Raw genomic sequence first — 23,397 nt, forward strand, 5'->3', positions numbered from 1 at the left:
AAGGAAGAACACCGAGGGGGGATTTGTTCTGTACATGCTCCAAAGCTAAGTATTTAGGAACACATGGAAATCACAAGGCACTTCAGTTTCGAGAGAACGGTGTGCAAGTTCTGTTATAGACAATGGGACTTTCAGGGGAAACGCAACTTAAGTTATTCTGAAAGAAGATATCGGAGCACTCCAAATTATTTGCCTGTGAATATGCACAGAAAATAGTAGATCTGGCTGAAAGGCCACACAGGGAGGTTTTCCACAGCCGTACCTTGGTATTCGAACAGCTTAGTTCTCGAACGTTTTGGCTCCCGAACGTTTTGGCTCCCGAACATCACAAATCCAGAAGTGACTGTTCCGGTTTGCGAACCATTTTTGGAAGCCGAACGTCCGATAGGGCTTCCGCAGCTTCCGATTGGCTGCAGGAGCTTCCTGGATCCAATCAGAAGTTGCGCTTTGGTTTTTGAACGTTTTGGGAGTTGAACAGACTTCTGGAACGGATTCCGTTTGACTTCCAAGGTACGACTTTATACCTGTAGGAGCATCTCCATCCTTATTGTTCTGCCCGGACACTGAAGTCCAGCTCCGAGGGTTTTTTGGCAGTTCCCTCACTGTGAGAAGTGAAGCTACAGGAAACCAGGCAGAGGGCCTTCTTGGCAGTGGCGCCCGCCCTGTGGAACCCCCTCCCATAAGATGCCAAGGAGATAAATAACTATATGACTTTTAGACGACATCAGAAGGCAGCCCTGTATCGGGAAGTTTCTAGTGTTTGATGTTTTGCTGTGTTTTTATTCTATTGGAAACTGCCCAGAGTAGAATTGTAAGATTATTGTACAATCTTGCTAAGGGGTGTGGCAGTGATTATCGTGAAGGCACCCTGCGCCTCTGAATCTGCCACTACTCTACTGTATGGGAGGAGGGGAGTTAGAAGCCAGGAATCTCTCCCCCCCCCCATTCCTCTCACAGAACTACAATTCCCAGACTTCCTTGCGATGACAGATTGCTAAACCCCTCTGGGAATTGTAGCTCTGTGAGGGGAATGGGGGGTTTTTTGCCTAGCAACTCTCAGTCCCCTTAACAAACTACAGTTTCCCAAGATGCTTTGGGGGAAGCCGTGACCCATTTAAAGTGGTATGATACTGATTTAACTGTTTTGCGTGGATGGAGGCTGAGTTTCAGCAGCCCCGTCTCCCATAGAGGCGGATTGGGGCCTCCGAGGGTAACCCCTTTATGGATGCTCATGGGCCACAATGTGGGGAAATAAAGAAAGCGCTCTGGCCTTTTCCCATTCTGCCAAGTCACCTCCTTCTGTGGGTCCTTCTTCCCTGTTTGCAGGTATGTAACAGCAAAGGACACTGCCATTGTCAGTCTGGCTGGGCCCCTCCGAACTGCCTGAGCAGTGGGTCGGGGGGCAGCATAGACAGCGGGTCGGCTGCTATGGAGTCAAGTAAGTAGCTGGGATAAGTGCTGCAATTCACAAAGAGGCTGAACGGTCAATTGTAGCTCTCTGGGAGGAATAATAATAATAATAATAATAATAATAATAATAATAATTTTGATTTATACCCCGCCCTCCCCAGCCAAGGGTGGGCTCAGGGCGGCTAACAAGCAATAATAAAAACAAGTTGAATGAATACAACTTAAAAACAAGATTAAAATACAACATTAAAATATTGAAACATTAAAATATTAAAATGCAGCCTCATCTCAGGAGGAGAAAGGAAAAAGAAAAAAGGAAGAGGGGGAGGGAATCAAATTGGCTCCAAGCCAAAGGCCAGGCGGAACAACTCTGTCTTACAGGCCCTGCGGAAAGAAATCAGATCCTGCAGGGCCCTGGTCTCATGAGGCAGAGCGTTCCACCAGTGTTGAATAGGGGTTGCTCCTAACAACTCTTGTCACCCTTATCAAACCCCGGATCCCGGGGATCTTTGGGAGAAGCCATGACTGTTTCAAGTGGCATCACAGTGCTTTAAATGCGACTCGACAAACTTCGTGCATCAAAATCTTTGAAAACGCCTTCAGCTATTTTTCTAGCCGCTAGCTTCCATTGCTGCCATTGATAACCTGCTTTCAGGTCTTGCTTTTGGGCTTCCCCTATGGGCATCCAGCTGACCACTGGGAGAACAGGATCCTGAAGCAGGTGACCCTTTGGCCTGATCCAGCAGCCATGCTGTTTTTATGTTCCTATCTGACACCCGTTCTGGGCCTGTTGACAACTCAGTTGGCTCAAGAAAGGCATGGTTAGCCAGGAGTCTTATTTCTATTACTTACTTCTATTTTATTTTATTACTTATATCTACCTAATCATCATTATTTAAATCATATTCATGTGTTGAAACACATGTTTTCAAAGCCTCTTCTGGAAGCCGTAAACGTTGCGAGGCAAGGCAATTTTGAAAATAAAACATCAGTAACAGCAATGGAAAATACCATCAAAGGAGGCAGACAATTGCTCTTCTGCTTTCTTTTACAACAGTGATTTCCCAAAAGTGCTGTAGCCCGAGGCTGGTTTTTTTCCTTTCCTCTTCCAAATTAAAAAACTTGAAGGTGCACATAATTCTTAGACCCAGAAAGCGGGTCCCAGTGAAAGGTCACACAGCCTTGAAGGACACTCATGCATATACAAACCAGCCACATAGTCGTTATATCTCCCTAGCATCCCTTCTAGACATCCTTTTTATCTTGCATTCCTGACAATTTGTGCTCCTGATGGCATCAGGATGGTTTTGTTTGCGATCCTGCTCTTGATACCCTTTGGGTCTCTTTTCTGTCCCGCTTTTGTTATGTTCTAATAGCACGAGACTCCCCCCCCCCCCCAGGCGGCAATAATGTTGATAACATTGGGGAAGCATTGCAGAACTGCTCGTAAAAGCAGGGTGGCGTGGGGGACAGTTAAAAATCCGCCAAGAATGCGTGCTTTTTTTGTAATGAGAAGAACCTAAGGAGATCCAAGCAGGCTCGCCTCGCGTTCTTAACGTTGCAGAACACAGCTGCAAAGCACAGCAGCCCAGGGTTGTCCCGAGCAAAGTCCTACAGAGAGTAGACTCCTTTAAATAACTCTGTCTAAATTGGTCGCGTTGTGGGTTTACTCTCGGGACTAGCAGTGGATGCAAACCCCAGTGTCAGGGAACTGACATCAGAGCGAAAAGCGGAGGCAGGGCTCCAGAGCGATGCCGGAGCGGGAACCAGTCGGGGGGGGGGGAAGGAATTCAGCGTGACACCAATAGAGAGGAGAGGGAGATGGAGAAATCGGTGTCAGGGCTCCAAGACCCTTCAACCGAGACCAGCGGAGAGAGCGCTGGCACGCCCTTGCCGTCCCCTTACTTGCGCAGACACGTTCCGCGCAGGGAACATAGGCGGAGACTTGGGGTCAAACAGCTTTTATGCTGGAAGAGATTCAAGAAACGCCCACTGACGGATTCTGCAAGTGACTAACAGGTCACGGAGGGCGAGCTCTAACCCTAAACATGGTTGAGCAAACAATCTAACTGAAGTGGAGGCAATTTACGCACGAGTAACCCACCCATAACCATTACACCCAGTCTGGAGGAACCCCCTAGTGCAGCAGTTCTCAACCTGTGGGTCCCCAGATGATGTTGGACTACAACTCCTATCATCCCTGAGCTCTGGCTTGGCTAGCTAGGGGTGATGGCAGTTGTAGTTCAACAACATCTGGGGACCCACAGGTTGAGAAAGGCTGCCCTAGTGTATCATTGCAAGAGGAGATCAGTATCCAGGCCAGATTCTAGGGAAAGAGAACAGCCATAAGATCCTAGGAAGAGTGGATGAGGCCAGGGCTTATCCAGTCCAGTATCCTGTTCTCACCGTGGCCAATTGGATGCCTGCAGGAAGACCACAGGCAGGGCGTAAAGGAAAGAGCCCACTGTTGCTCGTAGGAACTTAAGAACAGCCATGCAACTGGATCAGGCCAAAGGAGGGCCATCTGATCCAGCATCTTGCCCTCACAGTGGCCGACCAAATGCCTGCGAGCAGGACCCGAGTGCGAGAGCAGCTCCCTCCATTTGTGACTCCCAGGAACTCTCAGTATTCAGAGGGACATCCAGCCTCTGACAGCAGAAACAGAGCAATAGCCGTGGTGGCTAGCAGCCACGCATAGCCACCGACAGCTTTGCCCTCCACAAATTCATCTAATCCTCTTTCAAAGCCACCCAAGTCGGTGGCCATCCCCGCCTCATGTGGCAGAGAGTTCCATAGTTTAACTGCGTGAAGAAAGACTTTCTGTTGCTCTGTCCCGAATCTTCCAACATTCGGCACCCATGGACCCAGCTCTCGTATGTTGAAAGGGGGAGAACAATTGTCTCCACCCACGCATAATTTTATAGATTCCCATCGTGTCATGTCTTTTCTCTCAGCTTAAAGAAGTCCCAAACACCGCAGGAGAGTTGCTTCAAGACTATTGGGAAGGGAGGATTAAACCCCCAGCCCCTCTCCTTCTGCCGGGTGGGTGGATAGCTCCGTCTTGTATGTAACAGCGTAGGGTGTTCAGAGCTGGTGACTGAGTTGGGAACAAGGTCTCTTTTGTTAGTGGGAATGCAGTGGGGGGAATATACAGCCTGGCATGCGGCATTGTGGACGTGCGTCTGCCTGGCACTGAATAACACACTGTCTCCTCTCCCCCCCCCTCTCCTTCCCAGGGGGCAGCACCACCTCGACCGCATTAGTGCTGACGGCCCTCTTGCTGGTCTTGGTCCTCTGCCTCGGGATCTGCTGCACCAAGCGCGTCGGCCTCCACAAACGCCTCTGGCAGATTGGCAAGGGCACCAGCTGTCAATACAGGTAATGGACGGCACACCCTCCTTGCCCTTTGATCCCTGCCCTGCTTTCCACCGGTGTCCCCGCGAAATGACTCCTCCACTTTTCCTCCAACATCCCCTCCAAATGGCTGCCCTAGCAAAGATGAGAACCTACCTACCTTCCTTCCTCCCTCCGTCCCGTTAAAGGCCAAAATGTGCCACCCAGGCGGATCAAAGCCATCATGCCAAGATCTCCTTTCCGATGCTGGTTTTAACTTCAGGACCACAATATCTTTCATAGCTCCTCTCCCGATATGACCCTATCTGGATTCCGCCCCCTCTTCCACCTTGGTCTTCATCTGAGTCATTTTTTCAGGTCTCCTCACTCTGGAGGAGTTATGGAGGGTGGTGGTCAAGGAACAGGGCCTTTTCAGTTGTCTGTGGAGTCCTCTTTCCAGCTAAGGTCTGCCTGCTGCCATCGTTCCTCTTTTATTGGCATCAGGCTGAAACGCCCCTCTCCTTCCAGGTCTCTTAGTGGAGCGTGATCTGTTGGCTGGTGGCCTCCATGGTGGGAATATAATCTTGCTGCAGAAATGTTTTTAGTGGCTTTCTTTATGAGCCATCTGCAATGGCTCTTTCGGAATGTATGATTTTTATGATTTGTTTTTTTTTTAATGTTGCTTGGAGACTTGTCTGCAGCAAGCAATGGAGAAGTCAAATGCAGTGGTACCTCGGGTTAAGTACTTAATTCGTTCCGGAGGTCCGTTCTTAACCTGAAACTGTTCTTAACCTGAAGCACCACTTTAGCTAATGGGGCCTCCTGCTGCTGCCGCGCCGCCAGACCACAATTTCTGTTCTCATCCTGAGTAACCCGAGGTACTATTTGTGGGTTAATGGAGTCTGTAACCTGAAAGGTATGTACTGTAACCTGAAGCATATGTAACCCGAGGTACCACTGTAACTGTTTGTGGAGATGGGTTGTATCCCGTTTTAGCCCTAGTCGGAGTAGACCCGCTGAAATTATTTGTTTATTATTTTTTTATCCCACCATTCCTCCTTCCCCCCATTTTATGCTTGCAACAACCCTGCGAGGTAGCTTAAACTGAGAGACAGTGTCTGACGCGAGGTCACCCAGTGAGCTTCACGACTGGGCGCAGGATTTGAACCCTGATCTCCCAGGTCTTCGTCCCATACTCTAACCACTACACGACCACAGGCTCCTTAACCAACATGACTAACTTAGGTCCATTAATTTCAATGGGCTTACTCTAAGCAGAGCGCAATAGGATGCCACCCAGTAATGATAATTCCTGCCCTAACCTCCATCTGATTCCTCACACTGTGTGGACACCTGGCTATTTCTCTCCCCACACGCCCATTCCGTGCCCCACAAAGGGACCTCTGTCCTCCCCTCTCCCCAATGTCACACACTGCTGTGGAACCCTAACTCTGCTCCCCTCACCCTGCAGCACTGAGACAGAGTCCCGGGTGCGATTCATCCGCCCAGCTGAACAAAGAGGGTAATACGGCTGATCCTGCAACAGCTGAGCTTTGGTGTCATTTTTGGGTGTGAATGAAATGGTGGAGGCTCCTCCCCCCTTCCTATCTGGTGCTGGTTTGGTGCTTTGCCTGGGTTTGGTGCTTCTATACAAATATACCGTATTTTTCGCCCTATAGGACGCACTTTTTCCCCTTGAAAAATGAAGGGGAAATGTGTGTGTGTCCTATGGGGCGAATGCAGGCTTTCACTGAAGCCTAGAGAGCGAGAGGGGTCGGTGCGCCCTATGGGGCGAAAAATACGGTATTTCTCTTGCGCGCGCTCTTCTCTCCTTTGGGGCGAAATCCAAGTCCCTGGGGCTGCTTGTGGACTCTAGAAGCTTTTTCATCCCGAGGGCCGCATTCCCTTCTGGATGACCTATTGGGGGCCGCAATTCAACGCTGGGCAGAGCCAGAGGCAAAAGCGTGTTGGTCTCTCTCTGGGTGTATATGTGTGCGTTGGCCTGTAATATGTCCCCTAAGACTGAAGCCTCGGCCTTCCTGTTCTCCCCCATTAGGATCACGCACCCGGAGCCTCGGACTTACAGCCAAGCCCCTCCAGGGCGCCCCCGGCCCCCACAGTTCAGGCAGAACACTGAGCTCCAGCTCATGCCGACTTCCAAGGTAAGTGATGGGTTCCCACCTTCGTATGTGGATGGCACCTGGCCTGGCTGTGCCACCTGTGATCGCTGCATTTCTTTCATTTACTAATTCGTTAGATTATTACAAAGTCATCTTACGGTTCAAACCCCTTACTCACAGCCCCTCCAAGGGTCCCTATTTTTTCAGGGACGTTCCTGATTTGGAAAGCCGTCCCGGTTTCTGATTCTATCCCGGAATGTCCCACATTTCCTTAGGACGTCCCTATTTTCATCGGAGAAATGTTGGAGGGTATGGAGTTATCTGACCCTCCAAGCCAGGGGTCAGCAAACTTTTTTAGCAGGGGGCCGGTCCACTGTCCCTCAGACCCTGTAGGGGGCCGGACTGTATCTTGACGAAAAAATGAACGAAGTCCTATGCCCCACAAATAACCCAGAGATGCATTTTCAATAAAAGCACACATTCTGCTCATGTAAAAACACGCTGATTCCCGGACCATCCATGGGCTGGACTTAGAAGGCGATTGGGCCAGATCTGGCCCCCCGGGCCTTAGGTTGCCTACCCATGCTCCAAGCCGTCTGAAGGCAATCCTGTATAGGGAAGTTAAAAAAATAAAATGTTTAATGTTGTCTTATGTTTTTATATATGTTGAAAGCTGCCCAGAGTGGCTGGGGCAAACCAGTCAGGTGGGCAGGCTATAAATAGTAAAATTATATCATTATGGAATGGGACGTCCCTATTTTCTTCGGAGAAATGTTGGAGGGTATGTACTGGTAATAATGAGATACCAGAAGAATTTGGAAGGGTGCTGCTTTGACAGTGGTACAATAAAGTCTGGCAAATAAGCACTTGGGGTTTTTTTTGGCAGGGGGTGGAATTGACTAACTAAACTTGGCCCAAGGTTTGAAGCACAAAGACCTTTTTGCCACGAATCAATACACCTTTTAGGGACGTGGGTGGCGCTGTGGGTTAAACCACAGAGCCTAAGACTTGCTGATCAGAAGGTCGGCGGTTCGAATCCCCGCGACAGGGTGAGCTCCCGTTGCTCGGTCCCTGCTCCTGCCAACCCAGCAGTTCGAAAGCACGTCAAAGTGCAAGTAGATAAATAGGTACTGCTCCGGCAGGAAGGTAAACGGCGTTTCTGTGCGCTGCTCTGGTTCGCCAGAAGCGGCTTAGTCATGCTGGCCATATGACCCGGAAGCTGTCTGTGGACAAACGCTGGCTCCCTCAGCCCATAGAGCGAGATGAGCGCCGCAACCCCAGAGTCGGTCACAACTGGACCTAATGGTCAGGGGTACCTTTACCTTTACCTTTAATACACCTTTTTATGCACATGGCTAAAAATTAATAGAGGGCTCCCCTAACACTATAAAACCTTGTGGTTAATGCAAACTGCGTATCGCCTTCCATACTAATGGGTAGGAACGTATGTTCTTCGGATGTTATTTTAGATGTAAGGCCTAAACTTCCATCTTCAGGGCTAGGGTGGGATATTTTATTTATTTGTTGCATTTATACCTCCACCTTTTTCTTTGGGGAGCCCAGGGTGTGGAGTACATGATTCTCACCCTTCATCATTTAATCCCCACCATAACCCTGCGAGGTAGGCTAGGCTGGGAGGCAGTGGCTGGCCCAGGGTCACCCAGTGAGCTTCCTGGCTGAGTGGGGATTTGAACCCAGGTCCTAGACCAACACACAGCTTACAACCACCACACCATGCAGGCTCTCGGCTACGTGAATGAATGAATTTATTAATACGGTCACGTGTGTATGATGTAGTTATATGATAATTGCATTTTTGTTGGATGAGAGGAAGCTGTTTTAGTGCCGCAAAAAGAACTTGGAAAGAAAAGGGAAAATTTTAGCGTGTGTTTTTAGCAACAATCCCCCCCCCCAAAGATATATATATATATACAGGAGGGAGGTTTTAAAATTACTGAACTGAAGCACTCTCTCCCTTCCCCCCCAGTAGCAACAATTTTATTTTATTTTAGCATTAACAAAAATTACCTCTCCCAGTTCTTCTTTATTATATTTATTACATTTTGTTTTAAAAAATTAATTTATTCAATACGATGGATCCAAACTGGGGAGCGGGCAGTTGTGCAGAGTCTGAAGAAAAGCAGAATCTCATAGACTTCGTTTACGCATAATCTCCACACACCCAGTTGTCAAATTTTGTTTCCTGGTGATAACTTGTTAAGTTGTACTTTTCAGCCTTACGGACATTGCAAACTTTTAATTCCAAGGTTGCAGACAAAACGTTTAGTAAATTTGTGTTTAGTAAATTTGTGTGTGCGTGTTTACATCTATACGGATAGATATCTATATCTGTCTAGATCAGTTACAGGTTGCTCTGAAGTTTTCACTGATTATATTCGGTCCGTTTGTGTGTTGGTTGCCATGGTAACTATAGGCTCGGGGGCCTGTCTCCTAGGCTGCTGCTATTGGTCATGGATGGTGGTGGGGCTGATGGGCTGTTGCCACGGGTGATTGGCTGAATAGTTGCTGACAGGTGGCGGGGCTTAGAAACTGTGGCTATGGCTGGCTGTGGGAGTGGTCAGTTACTGTTGGGAGGCGGGGCTTACAGATCATTCAATCCTGTTATATCCTGAGTGTTACCTTGGTTTTTTGTGGGTTTGGGGTTTTTTTTGGGGGGGGGAATTAGTGGGAAAACAAAAGCACCAAAAGCACCTTTGCACCAAAAGAGATAAGTTCCCTTCCACCCTGCTAGCCTGGAAGCATTTGATGCTAAACATAATATTTTAATATAAACTCAGCTGCATACACTGAAGACTAATTTTATTCATGAAGTGCCATCTCAGTTTGAAGGGCTTAGTTTTCCAGGCCTACCCTCCAAATGCTGAGTAGTGAGTTAAAAAACGAGAAAAAAAGTTGGGTGGGGGGCTTTGCAATGGAGTATGCTGGTAGAGGGCATGGAATGGAGTGTCCCAGAAGCAGAGGTGTGGCTGGCTGGCTGGCTGGGAGCCCTGAACAGGAGCGCTCTTTCTTAGGAGCTGGGGATGTGCTGCAACATTTTTGTTGCTGCACAACCCCTTTGTTTAATTTTTAAGTCGGAAGAGGGGACCCAGGGAGCTGAATCGCCCACAAGTCCCTCTCTCCCTGTAAACATGGCCCTAAATAAAAGGCAAACCTTCAGAATGGAACAATTTCCCCAGAAAAAGGGGGAGGTGTTGCCCTGTGAGACTATATGGTATTGTGAAAGAGCAGGTAGAAGTGTAGATAGGACCGGCTAAGGAGAAAGTCCCACAGCACCCTCAAGTGGCTGGAGGGTGTTATGACAGCTTGTTCTACCTCCTTAGGCTTACTGCAAAGGTGGGACTCTGACTCCCATCAGTGCCGGCGTCCAGTGATGATGGGAGTCGTAGTCCATCCACATCTGGAGGGCCGCAGCTTCCCCAGCCCTGCCATTACTAGGCTTAAATGCTCTATAATTCACCAAAATCTTGTGCCAGATTTGTAGAAACCTGGTTCTAAGCCAGAATAGATGCACTTAGGTTCATTAATTTGAGTGGGTTTGTTCTGAATAGAACATGGCAGGATATGACCTCTAAATGCTTATTTTTTAAATTCCTGAGGCTCAGTGGGATTCTTTAAAATGCGACTAGGAGAAGACCCCCTTCCTTAATTTTGGAACACCCTTTAGTTTCTCCTTCCTAAGCCTCCCAAACCAGGCTCAGGATGGCTGGTGGCAGTTTAACCCAGTGGAGCTCGAGGCACTCTGTACATGCTCTGGGACACCCCTTTCTTCTTACTCACGCGAGGTGTTCGCGGCAGAGCCTCTGCAACATGTTCTGGGACCGATCTAAGACTCAGAATTAAATTCCTAAATGGACGAGAAATTTTGGGGTGCCTGTTTCTCTCTCTGTCTGTCTCTCTTTTCTCCTTGCATGGTTGCATTTGCATGAATGTGTGTGCCTCTCATGTACCCCTAGCCATGCATGCCACAGGCCGGAACGATAACACCCTCTCTCTCTCTCTCTCTCTCTCTCTCTCTATCTCTCTATCTCTCTATCTCTCTATCTCTGTCTCTTCCAATCTGCTCTCTGGTTTCCTTGTGGCACCGCCTTCCGTCTCTCTGCAGCCTGCTGCCCCCGATGACTCTCGACCTGACCCACCATCCAAGCCTCTTCCGCCTGACCCGATCCCAAAGGGTCAACAGGTAACGGAGCGGGAGGAAGGAGGGGGCAGGGGCGGCTTGTCCCTTGACCCCATTGCATGGTCTCCTGCGAGGGGAGGAAAAGTCATCGGTCAATGGCAGGGCCTCAGTGTTTTGTGTGCAGGTGTCCCAGATTCAATGCCCGATGGCATCGCCAGCTAAGTGTTGCCTGAAACCTGGGAGAGAGGCTGCCAGTCCGTGTGGACAGCGCTGAGCTAGATAGACACAATGGACTAACTTTGGTATTTAAAAAAAAAACAACCGCTTCCTGGCTTCCTCTTTAAATTGGAGCTGTATGCAGAACCATGGGGACTAACCACCCTACTAAAAAAGTTAGCCAACAAACTTAAGCTAGCATGGGGAGGAAAAGCCAAAGAGGATGCCTCCCCCCCCCCCCGGTGTGACTCCCCTTTATTACATGCACAGCACAAGACAGTGACCTATTCCGCCCCCCCCCCCCGCCAAGCATACGAATCAATATGACTAATTTGACCCATCAACGCGGCTCCCTTCACCAACAAACGACACTGCAACCAGCTGAATGCAACGAACCAAGCTCTGGGCCCTCCAGTCTCTCGCAGTGCCAATGAAAATAAATAGATAGGATAGATAGACCTACCTGCATGACGGTGGCACAAAATCCCTGCCCAAACACTGCAATAGAACGAAAGGTCATTATTCTCCATATTTCTCTCTCTCCCCCTCTCTTTCCCCCCATCTGCACAGTGTCTCATACTGAATGTCAACAAACCGTGAAAAAGTCCCTGTGAATTCTGTGAATCGCCCTAAGACCTTCGGCTATAGGGCGGTATATAAATTCTAACAACAATAATAATTAGAAAGTGGAGGTACTATATGTAGTTTTCCTTGTTTGCTCTGTAGCACAAGAAAATCTGCACTAAAAAAATAATTTAAACCCTGAGGACAAGAATCCAGCAAAATCCAACCACAGGTTCCCTCATCCCTGGTCTAAGCTGACTGGCAGGGCCCCTCCAGGTTTTCAGAAAAGAGAGCCTTTCCCAGCCCTACCTTGAGAGATGCCGGAGGCTGAAACGGAGTCCTTCTGCATGCTCTGTTTCTGAGTTGCGGCCAAACCTTAAAAACATTTAAGGTTCCGGTCCTCATGGTTCTGAACAAATACAAAGATAGGAAGCTGCCTGCTGCTGGGTAAGGCCATCGTTTCCACCCAGTGGTGGCTCTCCAGGGTCTTTATCCAACCCTGCTTGGAGATTCTGGGACCCTCCAGGGGCAAGCAGACGCTGGACCTCTCATCTACATCCCTTCCCTTAAACCAGATCTGCCTGCCCTTAGTAAACAGCAAGACCCTCCCATGCTTCTTCTAGAGCTGCTTCCCCAGCATACAACCCCCCCAATCTTTTTCTTCTTCTTCTTCTTCACCCGAGCATGTCTTGTCTGTTGCTGTACCTCCTCTTTCTGCCCAGGCCTCGGTCCAGGACAGGCCAGCGCCCCCAACGCGCCCATTGCCTGCTGACCCCATTCCTAAAGATGCTCAGGTAACTGGCAGCATGGTGCCATTCCTGGTGGTGGTGTGTGGTTTTTTGGAGAGGGAAGAGGGTGGTCTTTTTGGGCAGGGTGGAAGGTGGATGGGAGTTAATGGGAAGGTCTCGGTTCACGCTGGGGAAACGCCCTCCCCCAGTTCCCCTCCGAAAACAGGGAGCGATTCCTCTTCTCCATACACCGAATATTGATAAATTCCATCCGAAATCCATTTCCAAGGATGAATCCCAATTGTCCGGGAAATTCCAGCCCTAATCCTCCCCGGCCGATGGGGAAGAATTTTTATCCCATAATTTTTACCTTACCTGGCTCTCATCCTGGTTTGGGCCAAGCAGAAAGCTGCTGAAGACAGTCCTGGTGCTTTTTTGTGCTGCTTGCGCTTCTTGGAGCAGAGCAGTGCGATGTCATACCCAAGGCATTCTGGCAAGTGCCGAGAAAAAAGCACACCAAGAACTCAGGCCAATGTAAGTTTCAATAGTGGGAGTGGTCCCTACTCGCAAATCAATAGTCAATAGTAACAAAAACTAATCCATTCAAAAGTATGTATTCTGACAAGGGTTACAGACTCAAATAGAGATTACAAACTCTAACAGAGATTACAAACTCAAACTCATAAAAATATGTATAACACAATAATTCATTACAGAATTAGAGATAAGAGTTTATAAGTAGAGATAAGTTCATGTTAGTCCAGATTCGTCGTGGAGGTCTCAGTTTCAATCATTGAGCAGAAGTCAGAAGTCAGTTATGGATTAGAAACCAGGACAGAGCCCTGTTTCGATGTATTCACCTTCATCAGCTGGAAGTATCAAATATTACATGAAAATACGTTTAAATTCTCAATTCTCATAAATTATAATTTATAAAACAATACGGTGGTACCTTGGGTTAGTACTTAATTCGTTCCGGAGGGCCGTACTTAACCTGAAACTGTTCTTAACCTGAAGCACCACTTTAGCTAATGGGGCCTCCTGCTGCTGCCACGCCGCCGGAGCACGATTTCTGTTCTTATCCTGAAGCAAAGTTCTTAACCTGAAGCACTATTTCTGGGTTAGCGGAGTGTGTAACCTGAAGCGTATGTAACCTGAGGTACCACTGTATTATATAACATTTGGTTCCTTACCTAATTTTTAAAGGGTCGTGTAAGTTTGAAGACTTTCGGATAAATATATCCTAAAACTCTAAGGTTACTATTGACTATTGATTTGCGAGTAGGGACCACTCCCACTATTGAAACTTACATTGGCCTGAGTTCTTGGTGTGCTTTTTTTCTTGGTATATTTAATAACAAGAACTCCAACTTATTCTGGGAAGTGCGGCCGATGGGAAGCTCCCAAGAGAGCCTAGTGTTGCTGTAAGTGGGATTGCAGCCTTCTTTAGCATCTCATGTGATACTGGAACCTTGTGGCCATCCAGGGACGCCGAATGTCGAGAGGTTTGGAGCAGACAAAAGGAAAGACTGTGGAACTCACTCCCACAAGAGGCAGAGAGGGCAGCCGACATGGGTGGCTTTGAAAGAGGAATAGACAGATGGATGGAGAAGAAAGCTGCTCCGCTCACAGAGCTACAATTCCCAGAGTTTCCCCAGGAAGAGGGATTAATTGTTAAACCACCCGCAGAATTGTAGCTCTGTGAGGCGAATGGGGAGATCCCTTAACCACTCTCGGCACCCAGAACGAACTACAACTCCCAGAATTCTTTGAGAGAAGCCATGGCTGTTTAATGGGCTATCCCTGTGCTTTAAATGTATGGTGCATATTAAAGATATGTAACCACTTGAAAGAAACAATTAGGCCTAGGATTAAAATGGACTTAAATTTATAAGTAAGAAAATGTACGATAAGGAAAGCTATGTAATATGATTAGGACTGTGATACAGGTTTTTGAAACTCTGATATTGGAAACTGCTACATATAATTACTAAGAAATTCGGATTGAAGAGATTCGAGGAAGTCAAATACTATGTTTATGAAGATGGATGGTACTTAATTTTAATTAAGTGGTAATATGTTGTATGTATCTTTTTTCTCTTTTTCTCCTATTTTTTGCTTTTATTATTGTTAATCTTTTTTTTTTACTATGTTTATCTACTGAAAATAATAAATATTATTTGGGGGGGGTGAATGTGGCATGAGGCAAATTTTAGGCACGGGACACAACAACCAGTCGGTGGTGTTTAAAACCCAGTGTACCACTTTGAACAGCCACGACTGTCATTGTCATTCTGTCATGACAGAAAGACCAAGAGAAAAACGACAGAAAGACTAAGAGAAAAAGACAACAGAAACTTTGAAAAAGATTGGGAACCCTTCATATTATATTTGCAGAAACAAAGAAAGGCAATAGACTTGATGGCAGGATTGAAATAAACATTAACTTTATTAGTACCAGAAAATGTTTAGAAGACAGTGAAATAAGATGATGTCGTTAATTTTATGTTTATAGGTTTGATGTTATGTTATTAATAACCGTTTTTGTTGAGAGGTAGCAAAGGGGATGAAAATAGGAACAAAGCAGGAACGCAAGTTGGGGAGCAAGTCTTGGAGGGGAGGGAGGAATATATAGTAAACGTTAAGAATTTGAGATGAATGAAAATGAAAAATGAATAAAACTTTTTTTGAAGAAAGGACAGCCATGGCTTTTCCCAAAGAATTCTTGGAGCTGTTTTCTTGTCAAGGGTGCCGAGAGTTGCTCGCAAGCCCTTTTATTCCCCGCCCAGAGTGGGGTAGCAATCCCTTTTCCCAGGGGAAAGAAGTGAAACTTGTAACGGTGCAGAGCTCGACACTATTCAGCTGCTGAGGCCCACAAGTGAAGTGAGGCCCACAGAGCTCATTTACGTGGTTCCATTCTCTGAGCATAATTTAGCTTGACACCAGCCATGGAAATATACCGTATTTTTTGCTCTATAAGACTCACTTTTTTCCCTCCTAAAAAGTAAGGGGAAATGTGTGTGCATCTTATGGAGCGAATGCAGGCTGCGCAGCTATCCCAGAAGCCAGAACAGCAAGAGGGATTGCTGCTTTCACTGCACAGCGATCCCTCTTGCTGTTCTGGCTTCTGAGATTCAGAATAATTTTTTTCTTCTTTTCCTCCTCCAAAAACTAGGTGCATCTTGTGGTCTGGTGCGTCTTATAGAGCGAAAAATACGGTAGATATATTCGTTTAAGGTTAGCTACTGTGGGATCAAGATGGGCCGTGGGCCGGATCCAGTCTCCTTACGTACTTAAGTTGCCGTCAAAGCAAGCAGAAAAATGAGAGAACCTTGGCCATTTTGTAAGGTTAATTGAAGTGTGCGGCAGCCCCCTCGCAAAGATGTCAGGAAAAATTGCTCATGCACACGTGTTATTTTTGCATTGTGTGTGTGTGTGGTGTCGCACCCACGCACTTAATGAAGGCTCTAAAAATAAATGTTTCGCACCTCTCTGGCCTCCGCCCCCTTGCTAGCGTGAGGTGGTGTGCAAGCGTTTGAGCACGCGTCACAACCCGCCTCCCCTAATTCAGGCTCCCTCTGTTTTCCTCTCAGCCCCCTGCCAAGCCTCCGCCACCCCAGAAACCGCTCCCTTCGGATCCCCCCCGGGCCGAACTCTGCGCTGTTCCCAACTATGACCCTCGGGTCCAGATGCTGCCATCAAGGTGAGTGGAAGAACGGGAGGCGGCTGGGGTGGGAGAGGCCGAGAGGGAGGGGGCTGCTTCTTTTCCAGCTGCGGGGAATTGGAGGAGAGGGGTGGTGGGCAAGACAAGCGGCTTAAACCAGGGCTTCCCAAACTTGGGTCTCCAGCTGGTTTTGGACTACAGTTCCCATCATCCCTGACCACCGCTCCTGCTAGCTAGGGATGATGGGGGTTGTAGTCCAACAATAGCCGGAGACCCAAGTTTGGAAAACCCTGCCTTTCAACGGTGCTGCGGGTGGTTTTAGATGTTCTCAATACCGTATTTACTCAAATGTAATGTGCACTTTTTTGGCCAAATTACGTTGCGAAAATTGGGGTGAGCATTAGATTTGATGGCGCATTAAAGGTAAAGGTAAAGGGACCCCTGACCATTAGGTCCAGTCGTGACCGACTCGCTTTACAGGCCGAGAGAGCCGGCGTTTGTCCTCAGACAGCTCCTGGGTCATGTGGCCAGCATGACTAAGCCGCTTCTGGCGAACCAGAGCAGCGCATGGAAACGCTGTTTACTTTCCCGCTGGAGCGGTACCTATTTATCTACTTGCACTTTGTGCTTTCGAACTGCTAGGTTGGCAGGAGCTGGGACCAAACAACGGGAGCTCACCCCATCATGGGGATTTGTCCTAGGCTCTGTGGTTTAACCCACAGCGCCACCCACGTACCTGATGGCGCATTAGATTTGCGTAAATGCAGCAATAATGGTTCATTTTATAGTCACCTCATACCCAATGTTGCTTGGGAATTCTATTATTATTATTATTATTTATTATTATTATTAGGATTCATATACCACCCTTCATTGAAAGATCTCGGGGCAGTTCACAAAATAAAAATACAAGATAAAAGCACAAATAAATAGTTAGAAACACACACAAAAATAATCTCCCCCCCCCAAAAAATGCAGTGCAATTTTGAATGGTGCAGCGATTCAAAATGGCGTCCAATTGTATGTGCTGGCCAGTGGTCAGGGATGTTGTAATTTAACGTTATTGGATTCCGGCTCCCATCAGCCCCCAGTCATCACGGGCAGTGGTCAGGGATGATGGAAGTTGTAGTCCGGCGACATCTGGAAGGCTCCCTAGCCCTACTCTAGTGAAGTTAATTAAAAAAAGAACTTGTTATGACATGTACGCCTCAGCGCGAACCTTTCCTTCTTTCTCTGCTTCCCACGCAGGCCAGCTCCTCCTCCTCCTCCCATGGTGTCCGGCCCGTCATTACACATCCACAATATCTAACCCAGGCCAGGCCAGGCCCACGGACTCTTCCTACGCCGCTCCTCTCTGGCCGAAACAGGCGATGAGGACGACAACCCCAGCCCCTTCCTGGCACTCGCTTCGCTGGCTGCTTCGGATTTACAGGAGGGCGGCTTTGCACCCTTGCGAAGGCAGGGCTGTGTTTCGTTTTGTTTCCCCCCCTTTGCCCAGAAGTCGCACTCCTAGCTTGGCTGGAAACCTCCGCCATTTTGGCACCATTTTGGCTCCAAAGTCCCTGCTTTTGGTTTCGGAACCTGGACACAAGGAACTCTGGGGGGAAAGGGAACAAGTCTTTGCACTGGTGAAAAAGGAGGGCGAAGGTGTGTGTATGTGTGTGTGAGAGAGAAGTGTGTGTGTGTGCGTGTGTGTGTGAGGGATGTCATTCCCTAAGGGAATCCTCCCCTCACGAATCTTGCCTGGAAATCGCCCGTTTCTTTTCTTCGTAATAAAAACGGACTGGTTCCACTTATTTATTTCAGCGCCTCTTTATCCAGGCTGGGACTGACCACCAGGGAAGGCCTGCCTCAGGCTCCATCTGAAGGTGCCACCATCCTTTAGCAAATGTACCCGCAGGGCAGGGGAGTTGCCCCCCTGTCCCGTTCCGTCGGAGCAGCCGTGGTGTTGGATACTTGGGCCACAAATCACCAGTTTGTGTTAGGATTCCGAACAATCAGGGTCTTTCTCACACTGTGACCGACGGCCATGTAAGCAAAGAAAAAAAGTGGTATTGGTTTTTTTAAAGGGGGTGTTTGGGAAGTGGTAGGAGATCTGGTGCCCTGGCAGAAAAGAGCCTGAGTCCCACAGTCCCATCTCCTAAAAAACGCCTCTGAATCCCTGGTTGCTGTTGTCTTACAGTGGTTCCTCTGGATGCGAACAGGATCCGTTCCGGAGCCCCGTTCGCATCCAGAAGCAAATGCAACCTGCGTCTGCGCGGGTTGCGATTCGCCGCTTCCACACATGCGTGTGACGTCATTTTGATTCGTCTGTGCATGTGCGAGCAGCAAAACCCGGAAGGAACGCGTTCCGTTACTTCTGGGTCTCCGCGGAGCGTAACCTGAAAACGCTCAACCTGATTAGAAAGATCACAAATTCATCGAGGACTGAGGAAAGTTCACGGATTATCTGAAAACTATACGTGACGAACAGACAACGCTAGTGGGTTTTAAGGAGGCTTTGTGATGGTACAAGGTATATTGTAAAAAAGAAATAGACATGGAAGGATAATATCAAATTGGCAATATCATAATAGAAAATGCGTGAAGATAGGAAAAATGGATGATTGAGGGAGGTGCTAGTGGAAGTTCCAAAACAGGAAATTTGTAAACATGGCTGTACGGATTTACCGTATTTTTCGCTGTATAACATGCACCTGACCATAACATGCACATCGTTTTTAGAGGAGGAAAACAAGGGAAAAAACATTCTGAATGAAACAGTTGATGTATCATTTTTGTGCTTCATGCTGTGGCCACAGACATGTGATCTGATGGTGAATTTGGGGTGACCCAATGCAAAAATCCTGAGAATTCCTGTGGATCCATGCTTTGTAACCACGTTTTTGCACCATTGCAGCCCCAGGCAACAGTGGGTGCGTGATTTTTCTGGTGCAGGCTGTAGCCATGGACATGCTATGTGATCTGATGGTGAATTTGGGGTGACCCAATGCAAAGATCCTGAGGATCCATGTGGATCTATGCTTTGTAACCACATTTTAAGTGGGGAGTGAAGGAAAAACAAAGAAGGGACATGAGAGGGGTGTGCAGAGAAGCAGCTGGCTAAGAATGCAGGAGAGGGATTTAACGGGAGGGAGGAAAGAAAGGCAAAAGTTTCCCCCCACCCAAGCCAGCCATCTTTCTCTCTCTCTCTCTCTCTCTCTCTCTCTCTCTCTCTCCCCCTCCCCCCTCTCTCTCCCCCTCCCCCCTCTCTCTCCCTCTCCCCCCTCTCTCTCCCTCTCCCCCAGCAGCACCGGAGCACAGAGAGGAATTAGAAGGAACGGACACTCTCCTTTCCCCTCTGCTTGCCTGGAGGGGAGGGGCTTTTCCTGCTCTTTGTTCCGTTTCAGCAAACACAGCAACGAAACAGAGGAGGGTGGGCAGTAAGACCCTGAGGCAGAATGCAGGAAAGCAGCCGCTTCCTCTTTTCAGGTTTCCCTTCTCCGTGAAGCGCGATTTGATTTTTGCCTGATTTTTCGGCTCCAGGGACCACACATTCGCTCTATAACACGCACAGACATTTCCCCTTCCTTTTTAGGAGAAAAAAATCTGCGTGTTATAGAGGGAAAAATACGGTATTTGTAAAGGAAAAACTTAATAAAAATTTATATATATATAAAGAGAAAACGCTTAACCTGAAGCATATTCAACCCGAGGTATGACTGTACTTAAGAACATAAGAAGAGCCATACTGGATCAGACCAACGGCCCACCTCGTCCAGCATCCTGTTCTCACAGTGGCCAACCTTCAGTGGGAAACTGGCAAGCAGGACCTGAGCAGGACTGTAGAGGCAAAGCGTAGCCATCCATAGCCTTGTCCTCCACCATTAATTGGTCTAATCCTCTTCTAAAGCCATCCAATCTGGTGGCCATCACTGCCTCTTGTGGCAGGGAGTTCCACAGTTAAACCGGTTGCTACATAAAGAAGTATCTTCCAGTGGAACTGAATGCTGGAGGCCCAGAAGTTCTGGTGCTATGAGAGAGGGAGGAAAGCATTTTTTTTCAATCCACTTTCTCCGTGAAATTCATAATTGTATAAACTTCTATCATGTCACCTGTTACGTGCCATGAAAAATTCCCAAATGCCGTAACCTTTCCTCGTTGTCTTTGGCACAGCGTTGGCGACCCGCCTGCTTTATATGTAGCTGTAGTGAGAAATTTTATTTTGCATTCAGAATTCATTTTGCGTTCAGTTTTCTTTGGGGGAATGTGTTCAAATAATTATTCTTGCGCATCAAGCGGCTGATTAATCGTAAGCCTGTTTCGGTGAACCATTTTCTTCTTGCAGTGAGGCTGTTCTCTGAGAGGCAGGTTGGGGTCCCCCCCCCTTTTGACAAAAAATTGGTCATTCACCAAGACACTCCTTTTGTCCCGGGAAGCTGAAAGACGCTTCTTGCCATCTGCTGATGCACATGAGGAATCATTTGGACACATTCCCCAAATAATATTGTTTAAAAAACCTTTCCCAAGGACTAATTGGTACATATTTGCAAAAGGCTTAAGAGCAGAAACGGATCTGTAGCCGATTGTTCTGTAGTTTTCGTCGCCCATTGTCCTTTCGTATTATGTTTGTTTCTTTGGAGTGCATTAGTATGTTTTCGTATTTGTGGGTCTTGCCTCATGGTTGCGTTTGTCTTGGCACAAGGCATCGTGCTTTTCTGGAACCCAAGAGCCTTGTTCAAATAGGAATTTCAGGTCTCACTTTGCGGGCCAGAGCTTTGGGTGGTCTAGCTTGGACATAACACATAGCTATCTGTGAATTTCTGGTATGAAGTGCCAAATTATATTTATTTATTTATTCATTTTGTAAAATTTTACACCACTTAATGGGGGCGGGGGAAGTGGAAGCTTCAGAGCAGTTTATGAAAAGAAAGCGATGAAATTGTCAATAAGAAACAATAGAAAGCAACTGTTCTGAATGTACAAAAAAATAATGAAAATCAGCAATAAGCTAAAAACCGGGTTAAAACATATGCAACGCGTTGGCTTGTCTGAACAAAAAATATTTCACCAAGCGCCAAAAAGAGTACAGTCGTACCTTGGAAGCTGAACGCTTTGGGAGTTGAATGTTTTGGCTCCTGAATACTGCAAACCCGGAAGTGAGTGCTCTGGTTTGCGAATGTTCTTTGGATCCTGAATGTCTGACGGGGCTTTCTGCAGCCAATCGGAAGTTGGGCCTTGATTTCCAAATGTTTTGGAAGTCGAATGGACTTCTGGAACGGCTTCCGTTCAGCTTCCACCGTACCGCCGTACAGGGAAGATGCCTGTGTGATATCAATCAGCGGGGAGTTCCAAAGTTAACTGGTGCCACACTGAAAGATCAATTGCTTACAAATGCAAAATTGGGTTTTATGCGGGACCTGTAGCAGCGCCAGTTCTGCAGATAGAAGTGGCATAGTTTGTGTTATGGGGTAAACTGGTCCCAGGTTGGTAAGGGCTTTTTATACTGATAGGAATACAGTGGTACCTCGCAAGACGAATGCCTTGTAAGACGAAAAACGCGCAAGACGAAAGGGTTTTTCATTTTTTGAGTTGCTTCGCAAGACGATTTTCCCTATGGGCTTGCTTCGCAAGACGAAAAAGTCTTGCGAGTTTGTTTCCTTTTTCTTAAAACCGTTAATACCCAGGGAATCCGTGCTTCACAAGACGAAAAATTCGCAAGGCGAAAAAACTCGCAGAACGAATTAATTTCGTCTTGCGAGGTACCACTGTATGTTGAATTCGGCCCAGTAGCAAATCAGCAGCTGGTGCAGATCTCTTAAGCACAGGAGTTAAACGCTGACAGCGGTCCCTGTCAGCAATTGTGCTGCAGCATTCTGCGCTAGCTGCTGCTTCTGGATCCAGCGCAAGGGAAGCCCCACATAGGGTGCATTGCAGCATTCCAGTCTTGAATTAAACAGTGTGCATGAGCTGGTGCCACCAAGCTTTATGTGCCCATCCCATAGCTCTGTGGTGTTGTCAAGAAGCAACCTGTTTTGTGGACTCAGGACCCAGGCTCAGGTGGATGGAGCAGGGGGGAAGTTGATGAAGTCCAGGTGGAATTTCTCCCCAGGGTCTCCTTCCCGCATGTCTCCAGGTGATGCCTGTGTTATTGATGCGTTTCTGGTAAAGGTGAGGCCTTTGGGGAGAGGAGGTGAAAGAGCTGTGCTCCGAATCAGGTGTATGTGATCATATTTAGGCATGCTGTGGTCCCATGGCAAGGCGAGGCTGCTCATGTTTAGATAAAGTGTTCCCAGATTTGAGTTGATTGTGAGATACGCAGCGGTGGAGTTTGATAAGACTCAATTGTCTTGATAGGAAAGGGAGACTCTTTAGGTCTTGTTCTTGTTTATTATTATTATTCATTCATTTAACAAGATTTAGACATTTATTTTACGATTCTGTGATTCTAAGATTTACATATTGCCCGATCAATGAAATCCTCGGGCGGTTTATGTAAAGCAAAAGTTAAAAGATTCAGCTAAAAACCAAACAACAAAAGCCAGTTGATGTAAAATTTACCAAAATACCAGCTATCTATCTATAGAGCATTAGAACTGTTTGGCTACTGGATCAGGCCAAGGGCCCATTTAGTCCAGTGTCTGTTTTTGCCGTAGACAGCCAGAAAACAAGAGTTGGAGAGAGTGAATCCGTCCATAGATATTTTGGACCCCCGACTCCTATCATCCCTGACCATTGTGCATGCTGGCAGAGGTTGGTAAGGAGTCTGAGTCCTGCAAATGCCTGAAGGAGGCACAATGTTGTATCCAGAAGCCCCCCATCTCTCCCCCCCCCCCATCTCAGAATGGCCACCTCTGTTTTACCTTGGATAATTCTCTGTCCCTAATTCTGTGTCCTCCACTTTTTGGCAAGCAAGTTGTGGTTGCTTTGCTATACCACTAGGTGGCAGCCCAGCCTAGGAGTCCATCACCCCCCCCCCCCAGCTAAACTTCTAAATAGCCATACAGTTGCCTGCTTTGTTCCTAGAGATTTTGAGACTGGCCAGTGCAGGTAGTAGCAGAGGCTTCTGTTGCAAGGACCTCTGTTGGGGCCTAATGTGTACGTAAGCTTTGATGGTAACACTGAGTTCTTTGCTTGGGGAGAGAAAAGGGGTGAGGACATAGACAACACGGTGCAGCCGTATCGTCCTCCACAAAATTGCCTAATCTATTTTTTAATTTAAAAAGAAACACATTTGTATTAACA

At 47.4% G+C, this 23,397-nt stretch overlaps 1 protein-coding gene across 4 annotated transcripts in view; it reads left to right on the forward strand.

Moving 5' to 3' along the window:
* The window catches only part of ADAM15 (ADAM metallopeptidase domain 15), a 46,808-nt gene extending 28,839 nt beyond the window's left edge, over positions 1–17,969 (forward strand). The window contains exons 18-25 of one of the 4 annotated variants that reach the window (XM_083715623.1): positions 1,327–1,438; positions 4,647–4,788; positions 6,215–6,265; positions 6,800–6,905; positions 10,987–11,064; positions 12,504–12,575; positions 16,103–16,212; positions 17,422–17,969. In XM_083715623.1, coding sequence (XP_083571749.1) covers positions 1,327–1,438; positions 4,647–4,788; positions 6,215–6,265; positions 6,800–6,905; positions 10,987–11,064; positions 12,504–12,575; positions 16,103–16,212; positions 17,422–17,482 — 732 coding nt within the window. In that variant the 3' untranslated portion in view covers positions 17,483–17,969. The remainder of the gene's footprint in view (positions 1–1,326; positions 1,439–4,646; positions 4,789–6,214; positions 6,266–6,799; positions 6,906–10,986; positions 11,065–12,503; positions 12,576–16,102; positions 16,213–17,421) is intronic. The other 3 variants (XM_083715624.1, XM_083715625.1, XM_083715626.1) reach the window with 3 other exon arrangements.
* The last annotated feature ends 5,428 nt before the right edge of the window (positions 17,970–23,397 follow it).

The sequence above is a fragment of the Podarcis gaigeae genome (assembly GCF_964106915.1).
Source record: "Podarcis gaigeae genome assembly, chromosome: 16".
Taxonomy (NCBI): domain Eukaryota; kingdom Metazoa; phylum Chordata; class Lepidosauria; order Squamata; family Lacertidae; genus Podarcis; species Podarcis gaigeae.